This window comes from Tenrec ecaudatus, chromosome 5, assembly GCF_050624435.1.
Source record: "Tenrec ecaudatus isolate mTenEca1 chromosome 5, mTenEca1.hap1, whole genome shotgun sequence".
Classification (NCBI taxonomy): Eukaryota; Metazoa; Chordata; class Mammalia; order Afrosoricida; family Tenrecidae; genus Tenrec; species Tenrec ecaudatus.
This window is the reverse complement of record NC_134534.1, coordinates 137,240,067-137,262,913: the sequence shown is the minus strand read 5'-3', so window position 1 is coordinate 137,262,913 and position 22,847 is coordinate 137,240,067. Positions and strand designations below refer to the sequence as shown.

The window sequence follows — 22,847 nt, the reverse complement described above, 5'->3', positions numbered from 1 at the left end:
AGTGAGTGAAAGCGGCACGGAGAGGCGGTTATTATTGGTTCCTTGAGTGGGTGTTTTCCGTCAGCTTGTCTTTGTTCAGCACTTCACACACACACACACACACACACACACACACAACACACACACACAAATATATCAACAACATTTTGGCTTCCACCTTTCTCCAGTGAGTGCCGAATGCAGATAAATCCCCGGGTGATTGGCAGACAGAGAGCTGGGCGGGCCAGGTGGGAAGACATAATCACAAACTATACTGCTCTCTAGGCTGTGGTAAGGAAGCAAATCTAATGGACATCACAGCTGAGACGCCAGTCTCGGTTATTACAAGATGTATCTGTTTCTAATACCATTTTTTTTTTTTTTTACAAAATGTGACCTGAAATACTGCAAGTGGCTTAAATGCAAACCTGTAACAACTGGCAGAAATACAATCAGTGCTCAAACGTCCCTTCCTTTTCCATACCTGGCACCTTTTAATTCCACGATGTCCTACCCCACTTAATGGTTTTTAATCATCAGTTTTTCCAGACTACAAGAAACCCAAAGACATGAATTGGATCGTTTGAAAATCAGGCCCAGAATATGTTCATTGACACTTAAAAGTACATAAATATTTTATGACCGGCACGTATAATTGCTAGCGAATCAATTTTGCAGGCATAAAAATCTCACGTCTTTTAACTCTGGACATTACTCTTGGTTGAAAGTCAAGGTCAAATGATGTAGATGGGGTTGAACTGGGGCGTTGAACGTCTTCAGAGTCTCAACTTGTCAAAAGCCCAACCAGTGTTCAAAGGGCAAGAGTTTCATTTACATTTCAGTAAAGTGAGCGATTTCATGTTCATTAAAACCTGTTCAGCAAAGACCCTTAGAAGTTTATGAAATTTCTTTGTTTGCATGGGGATTGAAAGAAGAGTAAAATCTAGTGGGAGGAAAACTTACCTGGTGAGAAATGAGATCATTATTTGGTTTTGATTTTCTCCAATAAAGACAAGTCTAAGGAGTTTAGTTTTGCTCATTAAAATCCAAAGGCCTGCTATTCAATCTAGGGGTCCTGCCTTCCCCATAATAGGTCGACCAGGTCTTCCTATCTGTCTGTTTTCAAGAGCACCCTCGAGAAGTAGAGGGCAGACAATGCCTAGCTCCTCTGTGTGAATCTTGTAGGTAGCTTGTTGTTTTCAAAGTAGTTTATCAGATTATTGGCCTTGATTATTCTGTTTCTCTCAGGTTTTTATAGCACTAAAATTTCCACCAAGCCCTACACAAGCCTTTTAAGACTCTCCTTCATCGTTCTCACTCTACATATCCTCTGTCTTTCGTCTGGCTATACATTTCGAAGGTCTCCTTCATTTAACTTCTGAGGACCCTCGCATTTCTCCATCCAGTCCTTGCTTTGAAACAAGTCTCTGAAGAAAGTTCTAGGTGGACAAAAACTCCACTTGCCCTTGACTGTTAAAACATCATACAAATGTAAATATGGGTCCTGGCAAGGATTCAGAGTTGAGGGACATTTGGCATGTGCTCAATGAGGACAAGACAGATATTTTATAATCATCCTCAGTGTTTGCGGAGCATATTGTAAATTGGCCCAGAGGTTTTGGTAAAACTGCATGGACGTTTCATTCACTTCGGTCCAAAGGGCCGCGATACTCTGGTGAAGATGTCAGGAGAACACACTGTCAGTGCTTTGGGTTGGGGATCAACGTCATCCTTGTGCTCAAATCATCAGTTCTGGAGGAAGTGCTCAGCCAAACCTGGATGGATTAACGTCGCGAAGACAGGGCACAGAAACTCTTCTGCTGACTTCCAATAGTTTCTCTCTCCAGAAGGGCATTAACTGCCTCCCTGCTGCCCCTAGGGATATGCTGAAGATTTTCAAAATGCAAAAAATATGTTAATAAAAGGCACAAATGCCATTCTCTTCTGCATGCGCACGGGGGTTGCTGTTCTCCTCCGTGTTGTCTTGGGAAGGGCCTCAGTGATGAAAGAGCATACCTGGTGTCAGCCGACTTCGTATGCATGCTCCAGCAGACATTTTTGAAAGTGGGTTTATCCAGTCTTCCTCCTCTTATCTTTGTGCTTTCCTGAGGGCTTACATTTTATTGGCACGGTGCACACAGAATGCATTTTATAAGTGAGACAAAAGTTAACGCTATTTTCATTCTGAAATGAACCTCGGTAAATAGAAATCATGGAGACGCTAACTTGCTATTGTTAGATTTTGTGAGTGTTTTATTTTTGTTCAACTCTCCTCGGGAAAGAAAAGATATTCTCACTGTAAAAGCAAGTGACACAGAGCACCAAACAAAAACCCAAGGACGCCCTGAAGTTTACCTGCGAGTCGCATGTCTTACTTCAAAGGTCTATCTGTTCTTTCGCTTCCTCATATGAGTAGCGCATGCCATGTGGATGGGACAGCTGTTCCAGATCCAAGTCAGCGCCACTGCACGCGAGTCCCTACCCCTGGGAGTCCCAGCTCACCCGCCTGTTCACAGCGCCTCCCCGGGGAAGGCAGAGGGAGCTGCCCCGCAGGATAACCTGAAGGAAGCCTTCTCACCCGTCTTGCCTGTGGAGCTTACTTGAAGTTCCTGTCTGCTGGGCCCAAAGTACGGAGACCACATGCACATGCCTCTTCTTGGGTTACTGCCCCTCGACACCCAATGTGAACCTTTCCCACTCAAATGTCAGAAAAACACCTCTGACAAGCCCACTCATCGGGGAGTGTGTTACAGAAGAGCCGGACCTTTCTCATGACAAAGCAAAACAAAAACAAACGCGCCAAGCATGACCTCTACCACACAGACCTGTACTGGCCTCCCCACCCCCACCCCAAACACACATGTACACACATTCTGAAAGCCGTGACATGTTTCTAAGGCCCTTAAGCTGTCTTCAGATGGCTATGGGGCCATCACTGACATGGAGGAGGCAAATTCCTTCCGGTCCACTGTCTCAGTGTGTCTAAATGAAGTCCACTGGAAACACGTAGGCCCCTTCTTAAATTATAGCACTTCTTCTCGCCCCTCTATTAAATGACTCATTGATGTCTAATTAACACAAAATGACAGATAGGACCCGGACCGGGCTTGGGAGAACTGCCGCTCAGCCAAGCTGCATCTCTGTGTCCTTTTAAATGCCACCATCTAAATGTTGTCCCTAAATTGAGGCAAATCAAAGAAAAGCAGCACTGTGAGAATGTGGCAAAAAAACTATGCCATCAAAAAACTGTCATGACTTGGCCCACCCTAAGCCATAGGTTCCCACATGATCCGGTGACTACCTCCTTTTTAGAAACCAAGTTACTCCGCACCCCTGGCAATTCAGAGCCTATACCAACTCAACAACAAAATAAACCCAACTCATTGCCCTGGGGGTTCCAAGACAGTTCCCAGGAGGAGAAAGCCCAGACTTTCTCCCATGGAGCTGCGAGTGGTTTCAAACAGCAAACCATGTGGATCATCCAGGATGACGTGTTAAGTGCCTGCTTTTGCAGCCCTTCTGGGTCATTCCAGTGCACCCAAGGGGGGCCATACACCCACTTTGGTCACATATACACTAATCTAGAAACTTTTTCTTCGATTTCCTCTCAATCGGATTCAAACCTCGCTGTAGGCTTCTCAAGTTCAGTAATGAAAACTACTTTATTTGAAGTTCTGTCCTGTGTTTAATACCTTGTTGGCACTCTGGGTGTTTTTAAGCTCTGCTGTGTTTGAAAAAGTTTAAAATACATCTTTTATTTCCTGCAAGCATGCTAATTCGTTATGATGCTGTTCTTTATCTGGTTAGAGTCCAAAACTGTCCAGGAGAAAGGCAGCATTTATATATTGTTCAAATTAAAGTCAACTTGTTTGCTTCCTCAGGAGTCTTGCTTACCTCCCAAAAGACTTAAGCAAGAGCATGAATTCACTGCTGAACTGGCTACAGGACCAAATTTGTATGTAATGTGATTATCTTTCACTTCATTTTTCTAGGTAAGAAACTCACCCCAAAGAAGGAAAAGACACTCTTTCAGGTGTGTTAAAGTACCTCCATGCAAAGCAAGAGCATTAACAGATGGTGAAGCACCTGTTATACCCAGGGTAGAATGTCCAGACTACAGTCTCTATTATTCACTCACCCAACAATTACATACTGGTCACTTACTATGTTGCCAGCATCTGAAAGATACAATGATATGCTATTGTTCAGATACTCATAACAGATTGCTCACATTATGCACTGTTCTTTAGACAGCGGTAAAGAAATCTCTGGAGAACTATTTCATACACAGAAGTAGCATGTGCTGAGTCCCCTAAACAAAAATGAGCTTGGAATGTTTGAACAGAAAGAAGGGTACTGTGGTGTGTGGTGCAGCAAGAGTGGGCTGTAGCATTGCAGTGAACTTGGAGTTCAGGTAGCACAAGGCCCTTGTGGGCTGTTATAATGAGTTGGTTCCATTGTGGGTTTAAAGGCGAGGGGTGGGGGGAGATCCATTAATGGGTCTAAAGTAAGGGCATGCCAAATGCCAAGATCTTACTTCCAGAAAGTTGGCTCGGGCTGTTGGGCAGTGAAGACACTGGAGGGGAGAGAGCATGAAAGCAGAAAGACCGGTAAAGAGACGGTCAGTTGAGTGCGGATGAGGGAGCAGAGTGGTTACAGGAGGGCAGTAGTATTGACAATGGAGAGGAGTGGTGGAATCCAAAGGCCTCTGGGTGCCAGAGAGAAGAATGGGTCATTGTAGAGACAAAGGCCATCCACCTCCCAGGTAACCCGCTTCAGTAGGTACCATGCATGGAGGTGGACATTACTGCACTGATTGTTTTGAAACAAGATTTTCATTTCTGAATCTCAAATCCTAGCTCACCACGGAGAGGGGATGGGCTTGGTTTTGAATACCCCATGAAATCCTTGGCCACACACCACTCTTGAAAAGCTGTCACAAGACTTCTCAAAATAAAATACGTGTCAACCTCCATAGAATGTATGATTCTCTTATTATTGTCAAGCCAAAGAAACATGCAATGGCTTTTATAAATGGAAATGCAGCGGTGATGGTGGTGGGGGTGCGGGGTGGGATGGGAATGGGTGGGCGGGGGGATCAGCTCACCACTCTTTCACAGAATGCTTTTGAAATGCAGGTTCTCAGAAAGTGAACTGAAAATATTTGCTCGGAAGAGCAAATGAATACAGGCAGCACTTAGGAGCTTAAATGATGAAAAGAATTCATGTGGCTTAAAAATGACAAATCGATCCATTTTGGAGCAAAATTATTTACAGTTCACTTATCTGCCAAGACTGAAGGCCGCTGCAGCGATTTACATGGACAGCAGGAAAAACTCCAAGTACTGATGAGATATTAGGCCAATGTCATTAAAGGTTGTGTGAAAATTAGAGACTGGAGTCCAAGCCAAAGCAGAGGGCAGCCTTTCCTTTTGCCTCTTTCGTCCATCACTTATGGATGTAAGTCAGATGATTTCTTCCCCAAAGGCAGGCCACAGGGTTTAATGGAGAAGAAAAGCAAAGCATTGATTGGCTATGAAAATGAATTTTAGTTCACAGTGCATGTTTTAAAGAAATCTGAAACAGAAGGAAAAATTGACAGTCTATTTTCTTGAGTCCCCGAGGGTCAAGAACATGAGTTGTTACGGGAGGTGAGAGGCCGGGAGACTTGCTTAACCAATAACCAAGGGCCATCAGTTCAACTCCCGCTCCAGGCGACCCTGTGTGTGTCAATGCAGAGCTGTGCTCCATAGTTTTGTTACTGATTTTTTTTTGGGGGGGTGATAGGGCAAAACGCAGTGACACTCATTCACAAGGCAGCACCTGGCCTACCGGACTAATACATGTCATAAGAAAGCAAGGAGAGTGTTACAATAGTAAATTTATGGTAGTCCCAATCTGTCATTCACTGGGCTCCTGCAAAGCAAGAGATATAGACCGAAGTCCAAAGAGCATCAATCCCATAACCTTGGGGTGACTGTCATCTGCTGCTTCTCACACCAGGGAGCTTGAGCTCTTAGTCCAAGGGACTACGGGGATCCTTAGATTGGCTACAAGGGTTTTGGAGGGAGAGCCTAGTTCACTTAGTGGGAGGTGCGCATCAACTCCTTCTGGTGTGGTGGTCACACAGCAAACCCTGTGAAGGGTGGTGTGCACCTCAAAAGGACAGAATGGAAAGTCCCGGTAGTCTATTGCACAACGCTGCATAGAAGCTAGGGCAAACGTGTCCAATTAGGAAGAGATACCGGAGGTATTCCCCCCTTGGGCTCTCTGCGTCTTGTTAAGCATTTTCCCCCAATGGGAGGTTGGCTCCACCTGGTTTGCCCACCCACAGAAGTACAATCAATGCGCTGGTTTCTAGGAAGAGCACTAGTCTGTCTTCGAGGGGCCTCGGGGTGGACTCACCCACCAGCCTCTAGTTAGCAGCGGAGTGTAGAGACTTTGCACCTTCCAGACTTGCTTCACCCAGCTCCTCTCCTCCTACCGACTGCTGCTCCTTGTAGCTTGAAGGAGCACTGATTGGTGCCATTACTGCTGTGCCTGTCAGTTGAGAAGCTTCGCAGGAAGGTAGGAAGATGGGCACTAAGACAGTGAGGACAATGCAGGAGAGATGCAGCACTTAAAACTCGCCTGTTTCTCCCTCACTTCTCGTAATGACTAGTTTGGGGCACTTGTCTTAGCTCTCTTCCAGGGGAGAGGGACAGAAGACAGCAGAATGGAAATCTGCCATCCCTGTGACCGCTCGGCCTGCTGCATTTGCTACATCGAGGCTGTTGAAGAGAATGCCTTCTACAGCAGGTGATGGCCCCCACATGCAAACTCCACCTGAGACATTAGGTAGTTTTGGGGGAAGTGGACCTGGCGCGCTTCCTTCAATTAGACACTATGATTAAGCAAACAATGTGGTCTCCTTAATTGCCTAGGGTACCAGGGATCTCCAAAGAATTCCTAGCTCAGCCAGAACATCGGACTCAATCTTGAGCCTTTTTTTTTTTTTTTAATGCCTCTTGTATGGCAACTTAACCTAGGCGATTGTCATCAGGAACTCAGTATATTTCATGATGCTTACACCTGATTCTGTATTATACTTGTTTTGTTAACTCTTAAAACTGAATGCTCGCCAGACTGCTGAGGTGAGGGGCTGTGGGATTGGTGCTTGTCTCTCCCAGATGCTCACAGGGCCCTCTGTGTGAGTTCCTGTTGCATGTATGCTGGGACTGGACCTGGCACATGGGAGGTACTCAATAACACGTATCGATAAAACGAGTGAAGGCAGAAACAGTTGTGTTAATTTGTGCCGATAGACTTTCCTTAAAGGAACAACCGACAAATTGTAAGCTCTCCGTTGAAAGGTACTGTAACCATCTTACTTATTATAGTTCCAGGGCCTCCTACTGAATCTGACTCGGAGTAGGTTCTTAGCATCAATTTTCTGCATAAACAGACAAATGAATAGGTGAATGATGAGTGTATGCATGGACAAATGGACAGATGGGTAGACGTATGGGCAGATGAATGATGGGTGAATTGACAGCTGGATGGGCAGATGGGCGAAAGAAGGGAGAAAGGAAAGGAGCAACTGAGACATGAACTAATAAACTAATAAACTAATGAACTAATAAATCAATAAGAGGATGCTGACTCTAAATCAAGGGATTTCTGTGATGCCCAGTGTTTTAAGTTATCTCACACAAGCCCCTGGGGGTGCGACATACACAGAGATCCTCCGTTAAAGAACCTCCTGGGCAGGATGATGAAGTCGGGCCAGGGAAGCTATTTCCCAGCAGGGTCTGTAACCTGACAGCAAACATGCCTGGCTGCTGCCCCTGCCATTGGGCAGAGGAGTCCCTGATGCTATAGCAACTCAAGGATTAAATGAATAAAATGTTATTATGGTACTGCCATTGTCCCCAACGAGTTTACAAACCACACACTCAACATTTAAACTAAATCTAGTCAGTGGAATTGCCTATTAAGAGTAAGCTATGGAGTCTCACCAAGAAGGGCAACAGATAAAAAAGACAGGTCCTTCAGTTCTAAAAAATGCAATTATAGAAAACATTAACATACACCCCCCCAAAAAATTTAAAAAGTAGGGAAAAGGAAGCCGTCAGCCTCATAAGCAAGGCAACATTTTTAGGATAATCTAAGGCTGAAGGAGCAAGAAAGAAGGGAACGCTTGCTTCCTAGGACAAGAGATAGTAATTAGCAGCTTCAGATCACCCTAAGCATACCGCAACCCAGGCAAAGCAACATGCACTGAATGAATTACACAGACCGTGTAAGTGATCCTGACTGTCATCACAGCAGTGGCTTTCTGGGGCCATGGCAGCACTCAGCGTCCCCTGGATTCACTGTGACCCATCAGAAAAAGCCCATTACCTTCAATCTCTCTGGTAGGACATCATCCACATCCACATGGAGAGAAGGACACAGCATTCAGCCCACCCATACAGGGCTGCCACTGATCACAGATGTGAGAAATGTGGGATGGGCAGCGGCAGAAAGGCTGATGTGCCATATATACTCAAGTATAAGCCAACCCGAATATCAGGCGAGGCACTTAATTTTACCACAAAAACTGCATTAACAATGTGTTGAAAAACTCGGCTTATACACGAGTATATATACGGTACTTGCTTCCCTGCCCTAAACACACACATTTGGTACAGCAGTTGCCAGGGTGTGCTGTGAAAACCGTTATCCCTCTTCTGGCACAGAAATCAGGCAAGGGCCAGCCCCAAGCTTGTGGGGTGGTGGTGGGGGGAGGGGGAGCTTGTTCTTCTGGAACCCAGCAGCACACCTCCCTCTTAGCTTGTGGTGATTAAGAGCCAGCAGACTGTGGGCAAAGCAGTTGAGTGAGATCCCCCCTTCCCTAGGAATGCAGCCCTAGTAATTGGGTTGCTGCTTGCTAATGACATGGCTTCTACAGAAATAAACTGTCATGGGGAATTCTTTTAACTGGCTTGGTGAATGCAGGCTCGATACCTGTTTGATGCCCCCCTTTGAGTTCAGCAGGTGATTCCAGAACACTTCAAGCTGGAGGGATGCAAATGAATCTACAGAAATCATCTGGCACAGTAAGATGGATCGGGATGCAAACCACCAAAAGGGCCACCTGGCTACCTGATGTCCTGCTGTCTGTGCAAAGTCCCCGTTGCGCCCCACCCCCTGTCCCCCAACACAGTCCGTGTCGAGACTGCATTCTGTAAGGAGTGCGTACAATGAGTCTAGGCATTAACCTGGTGTGCCTAGGGAGGGAGGAGCCGAGAAGAGGGTGTACACTAATTCAAGCTCCTAAGAAACAGCTTCCAGGCTTGCTTCTATTTTACCAAAGCTTGAATATGTTTCTTTGGCTCAGTGATAGGTACGTACACGTACACACACACGCGCACACACACGTGTTGGCAGCTGTCATTCCAGTAGGGGCACCTACTAGCACTTCGCTGTCTGAACATGAACCCACACCCACAACGGAAATCGCTCCAAAGTCACATGTCCCAATCACCCTGGCGTGGAGCCACTGACAGCACATCAGTTATTGCCGCTTTTTCTCTTTGGAGAACTTAGGAGCGGGGCCTGAGCCCTCTCATCGCCTGCTTAAAACTTGCGGATTCTGTACTCGGCTTGGGGACATGGGGAGGGAAGCAGCTGCGGCCCCAGGAGCCACAAAGTTTGAGAGGCTCTCCCTGCTCCAGGGTGGCATAGCACCCTACCTGCTTCCCCACCCCCAATCTTTTCAGCCATGTGGAAACAGCCCCGGCTCCCTTAATGCTCCTTATACTTGGCGACCACGTCCCCAGACTGAGTTGTTCAGTAGCATTTCAATGGGTAGTCAGGACTCGGAGAACAGGAGGCTACATCCCCAAGCCTAACACGGACAGCTTTACGGCTATTAACTAAGGTGTCAACTAGGTAATGCATCTTCAGGGAAGGCAAATTAGAAAGGACAGCAAAACATTGATTTATTTTTAAAAGAATTCTTTCCCTGCAGCATAATGCTGCTAAAGCTAGCCAAACAACAAAGGGCATTGTCCCTGAAGGGAAATGTCTTATTCTCAGGGCTGGGCTGTGACTATTGCGCCAGCAGAACATAGTCATGTATACGAGCCCAGCCGAGAAATCCTCCTGAAACCCACTGCCTTTTGCTTTTGTAAGCCATTCATCACCTTTCCTAAGCAAACCCCGGGAGCAGGCTTCACCCAGGAGGATGGCTGGGAACACCAGTTGAGAGGATGCTACCCAGGAAGAAGGTGGAGCTTTTTGTCTTTTCCTGTCCCTCCTCCCCATAGAAACAAAGGTATTTGTCTCAACTTAAAACAGCAGAAAGACCTATCCATTAGAAGGAGAGTTACAACTGGCATTTATGCAGGCAGGACGGCAAGCATGCATTTGGGTATCCGAGCTCTTCCTGTAGCCTGCCCACAGAGCACTGCACTGTTAAAGAGGAGTCCAAATGCCTTCCCTACGGACAGACCTCCTCCCAGAACTCAATAAAAGAGCCCTCCACTCCGGTCTCCCCATCACTCTAGAGTACATTTAGCGAAGTCAAGCCTGATAGCATCCCCTCCCACCATCCCCACCCCCACACCCCCCAACAAGCACCAAGTAATTGAGAAGTCCTTACCGACTTTGGGCTCTTCTTTGGAACTGGCAGCCCTGGAAAAAAAAATGCAACAAGGAAGGGGAGGAGGGGGGAAGACATCATTAGCATGTAAATGTTACCTTTTCCTTAAAGAACAATCCCCAGGTGTTTCATGGCTACCTAGCCATCTGCAGAGTTATGTCAGATTTCTCCCCAGCATCGGAGTTACCAGGCTGTTCATATCGAATCAAAGCAGAGGGAGGAGGAGAGCGAGAGGCAGCAGATCTATCTGCATTAGCTATGCTGACTTGTACTGCAGCAGCCTGGAGGCTGGGAAACGAAATTCACAGACCTCAGCGGCCTGGGAAATTGAACACTTGGACAGAATCTCAAATGCTCTTCTGGATTAAGAGAGACTGAACTTACAATTAAGTCCTGGAGATTTCCTTCCCACCCGGTCCACTTGTCAGTGGAACTGGACCAATCAGGGCAGTGGAAGGGACATATCTTTCATTTCAAAGGAGTGCAAGGTTAAAAGGATTCCTTCCCCCCCCCCCCCTTTTTGCCCTCTCCTTTCTTTTTAAAATCTGCCTCTCGGGAGAGGAACCGCCTTCTTTATTTGGATGAGCTGAGCACTAAACAAAGGCAGGTGCTCTTTGCCAGCACACAGAGCTAGAACATCAACACACATCCCAGTTGCTTTTGGAGCCTTCCGATTCACGGCACACCTCTCAGTGGCTGTCAGTCAACCAGCCATCTCCTGTTTATTCAGCTTGGTGGGAAGGACGCAAGCTGGAACAGCCCCTCCAGGGGAAAGCTCGTAGTAGGAGTAAGAGAGTGGAGGAGAGGCATTTCACTGAGCTGAGAGGAAAAGATAATCCTGAAGACAGGGAAAGGTGGAGGAAGGACGGGTGGCCACTGAGCCTGGCTGCCTCTTCCGAGAAGCCAGTACTCGGAGGACAAACTCTGGAAGGGACTCTGGTCGCCTCACTTCCAGGAGGGGAAGACTTCTGGGAGAGGAGGGAAGGGGGGCTTGATGAGGAAATGAAACACACCAGCAGTCCTGTCTCTAAAGTAAGAGTTTCCACAAGGAGCTCCCCTCCCGGCTTCCCTTTGATTTCTTCTTTGCAAGGATTTAGAATGCAAATATGTGGATTCTAATGTCTGAAACCCTTACAAAAGGTACCAAGATCTGATTTTTTTTTTGCAATGGCCTTTTTCGATGTCATTTTTAAAGTAAACGATGATAGCCCTTCTTTTTTGAAGCTGCCTGTTAACCACGAGACACACTAAGTTCAACACAAATAATCAAGAAACTGGAAGTGGGTGAGAATGGAGAGAACCACCCAGATGGCCACTGCCAAGGTGCTGCACCAGTGCCAGCAGGGCAGGATCAGAAGGGCTCTTTCCCAAAGGCAATGGGGGCACTCTGCTGACATAGCTCATCCTGTCCCCCGAAGGAGGGCGCCACGCCACCAAGGCCCGGTGGAGCAGCACTCAGGCCCCACCCGCAAAGGCCTGGGCACCTGCAGTCCCAACACATTTCCCAAGAGATTCAGATGCAAGGCGTCAGGGCCCACCTTCAGGGCAACTGAGACAGAGCGCAGAATGGTATTCCTCCGGCAAGGCTAGCAAACTCTGAGAGACAGCCTTCCGCAAGTTGCTACAGAGCCCTTCAGGCCTGGGTCCCTTCATTGGTGACACAGGAAGAGACTCATTTCGGAAGACTGGTGGGGTAATTCAATGAGACCAAATGGTTGCAAGCCTTGGACCTGTCACAGTGTAGGCCCTCAAGTGACCACCCCTTTCACCTTCGTTTCTTCATATAGATCATTTTGAAAGGAAACCGTTATGGTTCTCTGGCTTCAACTAGAGAAAATCATTTTAGGTAATTGTATATTAAAATATAAAAATGACTTGAGGGGAAAATTCTGGCATGGATTATGGAGACTTGACCTAACTTGGGTATGCCATTATGCTTTAACAAATACGTATTAGTCACTTTTGTTTGTTCATGAATAGATTTTCCTTCAGGAATTATATTAAGTTATTGTGGGCCACTGCATGACTCGAGAATGATAGAATATTACAACTTCATATTCAGCTGTTTCCCACATTAATGTGGGACATCTTCATTAACTGGAACACACAAACCTCATTGCTTTTTTGTGTTTGGACAGAATGCCGCTCAGGACTCTGGTGGCCTGCTGCACACATTTAGAAAGGATGCCCAGCTTGGGAGAAGTCAGGGAAAACCGTTTGAATCCACAGTCTGCTATTTATATTCCTCTGGACCAGTCTTAAATTCCCTGCCTCTGAAGATTTCACATATAACATAAAGGGCACTTCTTATTTTCTAGGTACTTGCAAAGCTTCATCAGTGTGCAAGGTAAATGGTATACAGAAAACTGCTGGAAGCTCTCAAATGCTGTGGGGCGGCCAAGCTACAGGGCAGGCAGTCTGCAGAGGCGAAAAGATATGAGCTCTCCCCACTCGGTGCAAAAAGGACAATCTCCAAAGCATAATCCTCCTGAGTTCACACAGCATGCGGCAGCATGGCATGGACAATAGGATACAGATGCTTACACCCTCAGACCCACGCCCAGCTTCTCCCCTGCACATACACATACATGTCAAACAGAAAACAGATCATGGGGGCAGGCCAGAGGGGCAGGGACTGGAGAGATTCGTTTAAGGTAGCTTTAGCTTTAGCTAGCATTCCGTTGAAATATCTCACTAAGACAATGAAATGTCCGTTTTAAAAGAAGTAGTGATTAATTAACAGTCCTTCCACTGTTAACTGTACAACACTAACCAGGCTGAAGAGCATGGGGGTAGCCAATTATTCTGTGGACACTCTTTCCTATGAGGAAGGAGTCTTAGATAATATTCCAAAATAGCCCTGCTGAATCAACACAGCTTGTTGTATTTTGCAACACGAAAGAAAGTATACATAGGATGCAGCTTCAAAAAGTGTGTTGGAAATTTACAATATTATCTTTTCATTTCATTGTTTTCATGAACATTTTTGAAGTTTTAAAAACATCCATATATATATAATTTGCAGAGGGATTTTCTCCACTTTGGTACCTAGTTGTCTAAAACCTTAATTTTACAAAGCCACAGGAGAAAAAAAAAGGCATATGTGTGACCACACATTAATATTTAAATAGTCAAAATCAAGAGACTTCACTTGATTGCTTTTTAAAAAAGAAAGTCAAAGATTTGCTTTAGGTCATATGGTCATTAAATCTTAAAATCTAATAAATATGAATGCTAGAACAAACCTCCATTTTACAATTTATAATTTATTTTAGCCAAAACGATTCCATGGGATTGTAAACAGCCGGGAGACCTCATGGAAAGGACTGAAAAGGCCCTCATTTGGCAGAAGTCTCCAAGCCTAGAAAATCACAGACGATGGCTCTCGTCTAGCGTTGGGTGCTACTGCAATCAGCTCTACTCCATGTTTCTGGCAGGTAGGTGGTTCCCGGTAACACACATGCTCACTGTGTCGACCGTGTGGCAGCAGGGAGCTATGTTACGTGCCCCTTATTCCCGATGAGGCCTGGAGGCGGAATGAGCACCTATCTTAACGGCTCGTCTGGTCCACTCAGGAGGAAGGGAGTGGAAGAAAGAGTTCAAAGATGGCACCATCTGCCTTGGAACCTAGAAGGCAACAAATGCTACTTCAAAGAGCAATTCAAAGTGTGAGTTTCTGTGCTATCAACAGAGGTGAGGAAAGTTTCAGCCCCAAACCTCTGAAGTTCCCCTGGGAAAAATGGTGTCTCTTTGGAGAAAACAAATGGCTGATTCTCTTATAATGGTTGAAACCAGACCAACTTAACTGGAGGGGGAGAACCTCTTGCCCTTTTAAAATCAAGCCTATAAAGTATCTCACTAACACGTTCTCATATAACTAAGTGGCAGAATGCTATTCTTGGCAGAACCTTGTAACAGCTGCATGAAAATAATTCTAGGAGAAATATAACAATATAAAGGAATCCATGCGCATTTGGAAAGATCAGTAAGTTATATCCCCAAACAGGGTATGGCTAGTGAGATTATGGGTGCTTTGACTATTTTAGTCTCTGCTACAAGAAAAGCCTTATTTGTTTTTAAACACACACACACACACACACAGAGGCCACAATACACAAAACCCAATCAGCTTATCTTAAGATAGATGCGACAAATTTCAGAATCTTTAATTGCACTATTAAATCTCCAACCTCTATAATCTGTCAGAGTTACTTCTTTTTCTCCACAGATTGAATATATATACACACGTAGAGTTTCTTTAAGCACCCTGTCGCGTTTAAGACATGTGCCTGCTCTCCCAGCTACCAGGACTCAGGAAAGAATGGGCATAGTCCAGATGGGCCATCAAGGGAAACCAAACAGAAGCCAAGGGCTGCACTTAAAGCACCGAGAGGAACAAGATCTGAGTTGCTGGGAAACAATGAGCTTTCTCTGGACCAAATGTGTCCCAGGTTTGAAAAAACGTGAGGATGCCAACTTTAACTCATTAACTAAAAGAATCACACTAAATGCAAAGGGCTCAGAAAGGATGGATCCCAAAGTAATTGTCATATAAAATATCAAATAAATGATGCTAGATCAATATATAAATGGTACAAACTCTATATATCTATATCACAAATCTACATGCCATTAACAGAAAGGATTCTTTAAAGTTGTGCAAAGCAACATGGTGCATTCAAAATGTTGCCAGAGACCAGCTAACACAATGTGAGAGACAGGCAGACAGCGAGAGAGCTTGTTAGCAAGTAAGTGGAGACCCCTGAAAGGACCATTTGGTCAAAGGCTAGTTAGAGATGTCAGAGAGGACATCACCACTCCTTTCTGAAGGAACACATTTTGATCTAAGACACCAGTAGTTTCCTTTGTTGCACCAAAACCTATTAACACATAATTGTAAATAAAGGGCCTTCAAATTAGAGCTTTGATTCAGTAATTTCCACATTTAGAATCTACACTAAGAAAATGATCAGAAATTTGTGGAAATAGGTATTAAAGGATGGTCAAGACAACATATCTAAAGAAGCTAAAAACTGGAAACACTGTGAACTTCCAAGAACAAAGAACTGAGTAAAGAGATATGTCAGTAAGAAGAAATAGTATGAAGTCATTAGAAAAAGTGAAGAATATTTAGTGGCATGGGCAAATGAAGTAATACATAAATTGGGATACAATCCAAATATCATATATGAGCTTATAATATATATGTATATAAATATACATATATGGGTGTACACACATTTTTATATGGTAAGACTAGAAGGACATGTATTAAAATCATGCTTTTGAGAACTGGGATTTATGGGTAATCCATATCCTTATTTTCAGTATTTGGCATGTTTTCCACACTTTACAAATAATCAGAAAGCTATAACTATAAAAAGGTAAGCAGTATTAAACATTGCAGCCAATATTTAGGGTGTTTGGACCATGCTCTTACTTATTGCCTTAATGCAGTGCTGGACTGGGAAAAAGAAAAAAAAAAAGAACACTGAGCATTTGTCCTAGCTATCTCTTGGCTCAATGACTGCCTTTCCTACTCAAGTGCTTGTGCTAGTAAATTACTGGGCCATAGCCTTGATTGGAAATGGGAAAAAAGCTATTAAAGCTTCTCTCAAGCAAAACTGCCCTAAAGCATGCGATTCTGCATATTATTTCAGGGGATCTCTGAACACTTGAACAGAGACCCTGAGAAGCTCAATCTATGGGGGCCTGTGGTGGTCAGCTTCAATCACCCCTGTTCCAGATGAGATTCATGCAGCCACATTTTTGCCTCCCATCAGGGCAGCCTATAAAGTACTGAACCTGCAAGAATAGAAGACTCAGTGAGAAGGAGAAGCAGAGATCAAGAAAAGGTTCAAAGCAACGAACAAGACCACCAAGTTCCTATCTTCCTGGAGCGCGAATTCCAGGTGGGGCGACAAGCAGAAACAGCTTAAAGGACTGCAGAGAACCACGATTCCTGCGGGGGATAATGCACCAGGCATACACGGCTACTTAGGCTTACTGGGGAGCCCGGTCAGTCTTGCTTGAGTACTTGAGCTCTGACTCATGCTAAGGAACCAGCCATGTAACTGCTTTATTTGTTCAAGATTTATGAGGACTGCCGCATGTCCAGCAAAATATTGTTGTGAAAAGAAGGTAAGACGTGCCCCTTGTCCAGGAGGAGTCTGTAGTCTGTCTCGAAGGAGAAAGCAAATCAACAGTGACAACTCAGTGTGGTCGGTACTACGTGCCCAACAGAAGAAATGCTTCCTGGGAGCATGGAAGAAATGAAGCTAATCCAATAGGAAGAGGCGGGCAGAGAAGATGAGTTGAATGCTGACGACAGAACAGCATTTAATCATGGGGCTGTGGGGTGGGGGAAACATACAGCGATTGAGACTTGATTGAATAATGATGATGACTCTCTCTCTCTCTCAGTTTATTTCATTTCCTTTAAAGCTAATTCAGTGTGTCAGCATGAGCTCAAGGCCAAGTTCACACCAGAGTACATTTCCACTGAAGGACCTTGCAAACACTCTGTGTCACACAACAGAATCCATATAACAAAAGGAAAAATGGTCCTAGCTTGGACATGTTTGATGCCCCGCCCCCACCCCTTCCTTCTCTTTAGCCAAATACCATTTCATCAACCTTGTGGTGTAATTTTTCAATGCAAATATGATACCAGCTGCCAAGAGCAGACATATCAGACCCAATGTCTCCACGAAGATGAAGACAGTCTTTCCCGTGGAGACCTAATAATGGTCATTATGAAATATGTGGCCTTCATAATTTAGAGCGATGGTTGGACTTCAGATGTCTGCAGTAAGTAGCTCCCCATGGTGTATCACTTGGCATTTTGCTAAGAAGATAGTTGTACGGGTTTAACAGCTACAGGGAAGTCTGCTTCAATTACACAGCACATACAGCCTCATCAATATGTCCTGAGAAGAGACAGACGGCTTGTAAGGCTGGTGATTGCTCATGGTTTACAGGTCCTTTCACCTCACAGTCATAGCCTTGAACTGGCACAGGTCAGGAGACCTCAAGTCATTAATATCCGTGGCTTCCCCGAGGTGGATACATTGTCTTCAGTCAATGCCTGGAGAATAAGGGGTCACGCCAGAAAAGGTATCCTTGAAAGGAGAAGGACAGTCCACTTACTGTTGCCTCTCAACACGCGTGAAGGACCTGGGCTTGGAAAACTGAGGCTCCTTCTCCTTTTCTTTTGTAAATGGATCTTCAAGAGCAAGAGCCAAATGCATAAATAACTAACAAGGGCTGAGGATTTCATTGGCACATTCAATCCTCATAAATGCCCTCTGAGTTAAGCGTTAGTATCACTGATATTTCACAGCATAAAACCAACCAAACAAACCAACTGAGGCATTGATGGGTAAGGAATACCGCCAAGATCATACGGTCAGACGAACCTGCCAAAAGGGGGCTGATTTGGTCTGATGCCAAAGCGACTTGAAACACCAAATAGTACACTGCCATTCAAAGGTGCTGAGTCCATTTGGATGACAGCCCACTACGAAGCAATGAAGACTCTAGACGCTACTACTCACAAAATTCATTCCCACATACAAGAGGAAAGTCACAGGAAATAGAGGAAAGAGCTAGGAGGCAAGGGTATTTACAGAGGTCTAAATAAAGGCATGTACATACGTAAAGATACTTATATATGATGATGGGGAAATCGATCTATGTGCATATAGTTATAGGTTTAGTCTTAAGGTAGCAGATGGACATTGGGCCTCCTAAATAAAGGCATGTACATATGTAAATATATTTATATATAACGATGGGGAAATTGATCTATGTGCACATATTTATAGGTTTAGTCTTAGGTTTAGTCTTAGATGGACATTGGGCCTCCACTCAAGTACGCCTTCAATGCAAGAACACTTTGTTCTATTAAACTGGCATCCTATGATGCTCATCTTCCTGACACTATTGCTGATGACAAAGCAGGTGCATAAGCAAATGTGGTGAGGAAAGCTGATGGTGCCCAGCTATCAAAAGATATAGCATCTAGGGTCTTACAGACTTGAAGGTAAACAAGTGGCCATCTAGCTCAGAAGCAACAAAGCACACATGGAAGAAGCACACCAGCTTCTGTCATCATGAGGTGTTGAAGGGATCAAGTATCAGGCATCAAAGAACAAAAATTCAAATCACTGTGAATGAGGGGGAGTGTTGAATAGAGACCCAAAGTCCATCTGTAGGTCACTGGACATGCCCTTACAGAAGGGTCTAAGGGAAGAGACATGCCAGTCAGGATGCAGTGTGGCAATGATGAAATATACAACTTTCCCCTGGTTCCTAAATGCTTCCTCCACCCCCACCACTATCATGATCCCAATTCTACCTTACAAATCTGGCTAGACAAGAGGATATACAATGGCACAGATAGAAACTGGAAACACAGGGAATCCAGGACAGACGATCCCTTTCGTACAAGTGCTGAGAGTGGCAATATCAGGAGGGTGGAGGGAGGGTGGGGTGGAAAGAGGGAACCGATTTCAAGGATCTACATAACCTCCTCCCTGGGGGACAGACAACAGAAAAGTGGGTGAAGAGAGATGTTGGACAGTGTAAGTTGTGACAAAATAATAATAATTTATAAATTATCTAGGGTTCTTGAGGGAGGAGGGTGTGGGGAGGGAGGAGGGAAAAAATGAGCTGATATCAAGAGCTCAAGCAGAAAGTAAATGTTTTGTGAATGATGATGGCAACAAATGCACAAATGTGCTTGACATGATGGATGGATGGACGTATTGTTAAAAGAGTTATACCAGCCCCCAATAAAATGATTTAAAAAAATTCATACCCACAATATTTGGACATTGCTTCACAAGTGCATGGGCCTCCACACTAGTAGGTCCACGGGTCTCCAGTCACTTGGGCCCGTGGCTCCGTTGCGATTTTAGAAATGGGGTTTCCTTGTTATACATAGCAGCGGAGTCCATGTAGTCACTGACTTATTAACATGTGTCCGAGGTTTTATTTCGTGTCCCACTACCTAAATCTGTAACTATTCAAGGCTAGATGTGTCCAAACATACAAAGGGGCTTCAATGAAGTTTCTGGGAAATTTCCATCCCCCCACCTCCAAATATTTTGAAGGCCCCATTGTGTGACTGGAAGAGTGGGGCTTGGTAGCAATGAAGCAAGTCCTGAAAGCTGAGCGACTAACCGGTTGGCAGGCGGTCAAGCCCCAGAAAGTGTCATTTCAAAAGCGAGTACAACTTTCTCTAACTTGCAGGTATGTCCTGACACTATCTGAAAAACAAAACACCCAAAATACCAAAACACACACACACACACACACACACACACACACACACACACACACACACACCTAAGCATAGTCTTCTTTTAATTGGGGGTAAAGACAGAGCATGGCAGAAGCTGAGTGGTTTTGATCCCTCTCTTCATGGTGTGAGGGCGGGGGAGGGGCGGGGAGAGGAGAGAAGGGTATGAAGGGAGAAAGAGAGCTGCCCACTTAAGAAAGATGACTGATTTGTCATGATGCACCCCAAGATCAATTTTTTCCCCCTCCAGGGAATAGTCTAGGCAAGACCTCCTTTTTGAAGAGTGTGGAATTAAGCCAGTTTCTCAAGAGGTTCCAGGAAAACATTTGTATTCTGGTGTTTACAGACACGGTCCTACCTCAATCTAAAAACGCTTCACCATCCTCCCTGCCAACCGTGAGTTTCCTACCACCTGCACTTGACATCTGAATTGCTTTGCAGTGCTGCAGACCCACTCCTCCAGCGACAGCTCTGGGAGTCTCCTCTGGGGAGTCTCCTCTGGGCAGCGGGCAGGCTGGGTTACTGAGAAGCTCTAAGGCAGGTCCTATAGAGTAGAAGGCGTATGTTCTAATGGAACATATGAAGTTAAAAAAATGGGATAAGGATTCTTTTTCTAGGTTCAAAAAATTGGATGTGGTGTGAGCCCCATACTTTAAGGTCGCAGATCTGAAAGAAAACCTATTACTACGATGCATGCTGAAGAGCATCTAGGGATAAAAATTATATGCTTCTTAGAACTGTTTTCTTTAAGATTATTGGCTTTGAGGTTGATTATTTTCCTGCCTGCTTACCCGCAGACACAGGACCAAGAGCGGGCACCAGGTAGCTCTTCTGAATGTCATCGTATGGGACATCAAGCCCTTGAAACCTAGGGACCTTTGGGAGGTTTTTCTTTCCTACCACCGGACTTCCCCAAACCTGTCCTGAATCCATCTGTGTCTCCATGGCCACTGCCACTGCCATCTCATGCCATGACGACAGAGAGGCCTTATATCTAGCCTCCAGCTTTCCTTCTCGCCCCGTTAATCAACCTGCTGTCCTCCCAGAGACCATCAGCATCCAAATCCGGCTCCCACGTCACCTGGCTGCCTGTGCCAGTGACTTCCCAACACAATGACAATGACAGCCCAATTTTGTCTGCGTGTCAAGGAGCCAACCTTGCTCTGGCGCTGCCTAACTTGAATCTCCTTTCTTCATTCCACTACTCCTCTTCTATGCACCCAGCCAGGCTGCTGTGGTCTGGTTCTGAACGTCTGCTCCCTTTACTCCTCTGGGCCTTTGGCCTGGCCGCTCCCTCTGCCTGGGCCAAGCAGTGGCCGGCTCCTTTGCAGCTCTCAGGGCTTCCCTCCAATGCCACTCCTCCCGAGAAGCCTTCCCTGAAAACAGATCGGAAGCGCTCCTTTAATCTGCTCCGTTTGTTTCCACACTCCCCACACCACGCTCTCTAAAATTCCCTGAGTCCATTCCTTGTTGGGTGCATCCTTCTCTGAGACCCGCCCCGGGACAGTTTCTGATCCCATTCCACAAACATCTGGTGCAGACGTGTGGCCGGGCAGAAGGGACTTTGCAGAGAGAGCTGATGAGGCAAAGGGGAAGGGCTGTCTGGCCTTTTTTTCATCACCGTCATCGCGGGAGTGATTATTGAACCGCTCTTGATCCTTGGTCTGCTCCTCGATGGATTGGGGGCTGCCAGGCTCAGCTGAGCTCACAGCAGCCCTCTCGGCGGCAGGAACAAGGTTCCGCGGTGCCACCTTGTGTTGCTGCTTCCCATCACAACGGATGCGCTCTTGTCTTGGAAGGAACGGTGCACACGCCCCGACCCAACGCCCTGCAGGCTCTCAGCCCCAGCAAGTGAATGTGTTCTCAGGGGTACTAAGCAGCTCCTAAATTCTCCAGTTAAGGCCAGTCTCCTCCTGCCTTTCCTTCTACCCGTTAATGATCAGACTTACACTGAGCGAACAGGCTCCCTGGGCCATCCTTCCTCCCCAAAAGCAAACCACGGAGTTAAAACAATATTTCAGGTCATTTTCTTCAGGCAAATCAATGAATCTCTAGAGCCGCTTTGATGGCCCTATTCCTGGAACAATTGCATTCCTGTCCCCGTGTCCCTTTTCCCTCCCTCCAAATAGGATGGGGCCCTTCCTGCGTGCTCCGTTAAGGGAGGATAGTGCTTGGTTATTTCAATTAATGTTATTGTTGAACTGCTTAATGTCAGTGGAGGCCACCTCTGGCACCATGTCAAACTTGACTCCGATCTCTTAAATTTTGGAAATCATCTTGGCCTGAGGAAGTGCACGCGGGTCGTGGGGAACAGCGACCGGGCAGTCCGACTGTGGAGGCGCGCAGTGCAGCGTTAGTCACCGGGTCTGGCAGTCGGGCCCACGGAGCCATTTACCGAGGGGCTGGTTTTTCCAAAGAGCAAAGGACCCGTGATGAACAGCCCTGTGCAGCTCCCATGGAGATATTAAATGTCTTCAGAATCCTCTTGCTGAAACAATATCTGAAACTGGTCTCTAAGTGATTATGTGAATGACAGAGGAAAGAAACCGGCTTCCGGGGCTCTATCAATTTCTAATGAATTGCTGCCCCATACAGCAAGGGCTTCTCTGTGCTCAACTATTAGATTTCAGATGGTCAATACTCATTTCGCCAATTGGATTTACGTAAAGGCAAGAGTGCGGAAGTCAGTTTCACGCACACTACCTCACCCCCAAAAGGACAAATTGCAAAGATAAATCTACCTCCTTTTAGGTCAAGTACACTGATGGGGCAGGAGGAAAGACCCAAGGTCTAAGGAGGGTTATTACTGCAATGTTTTAGCCCAGGACAAAATGTCTAATAAGCACTGTCTTGAAGGAGTACATTGTTTTCACAGCAAGTAAAAAGAATCACAAAACAAAAAACACTGGAATGAGGTACATGCTGACCCAAGGAAGC

General features: G+C 45.6%; 1 protein-coding gene across 16 annotated transcripts in view; it reads right to left on the bottom strand.

The window, feature by feature from the left end:
* MAGI1 (membrane associated guanylate kinase, WW and PDZ domain containing 1) overlaps window positions 1-22,847 on the bottom strand; it is a 728,953-nt gene that overhangs the window by 34,922 nt on the left and 671,184 nt on the right. For all 16 annotated transcript variants that reach the window (XM_075549926.1, XM_075549927.1, XM_075549933.1 and 13 more), the window contains exon 13: window positions 10,607-10,638. In XM_075549926.1, coding sequence (XP_075406041.1) covers window positions 10,607-10,638 — 32 coding nt within the window. The remainder of the gene's footprint in view (window positions 1-10,606; window positions 10,639-22,847) is intronic.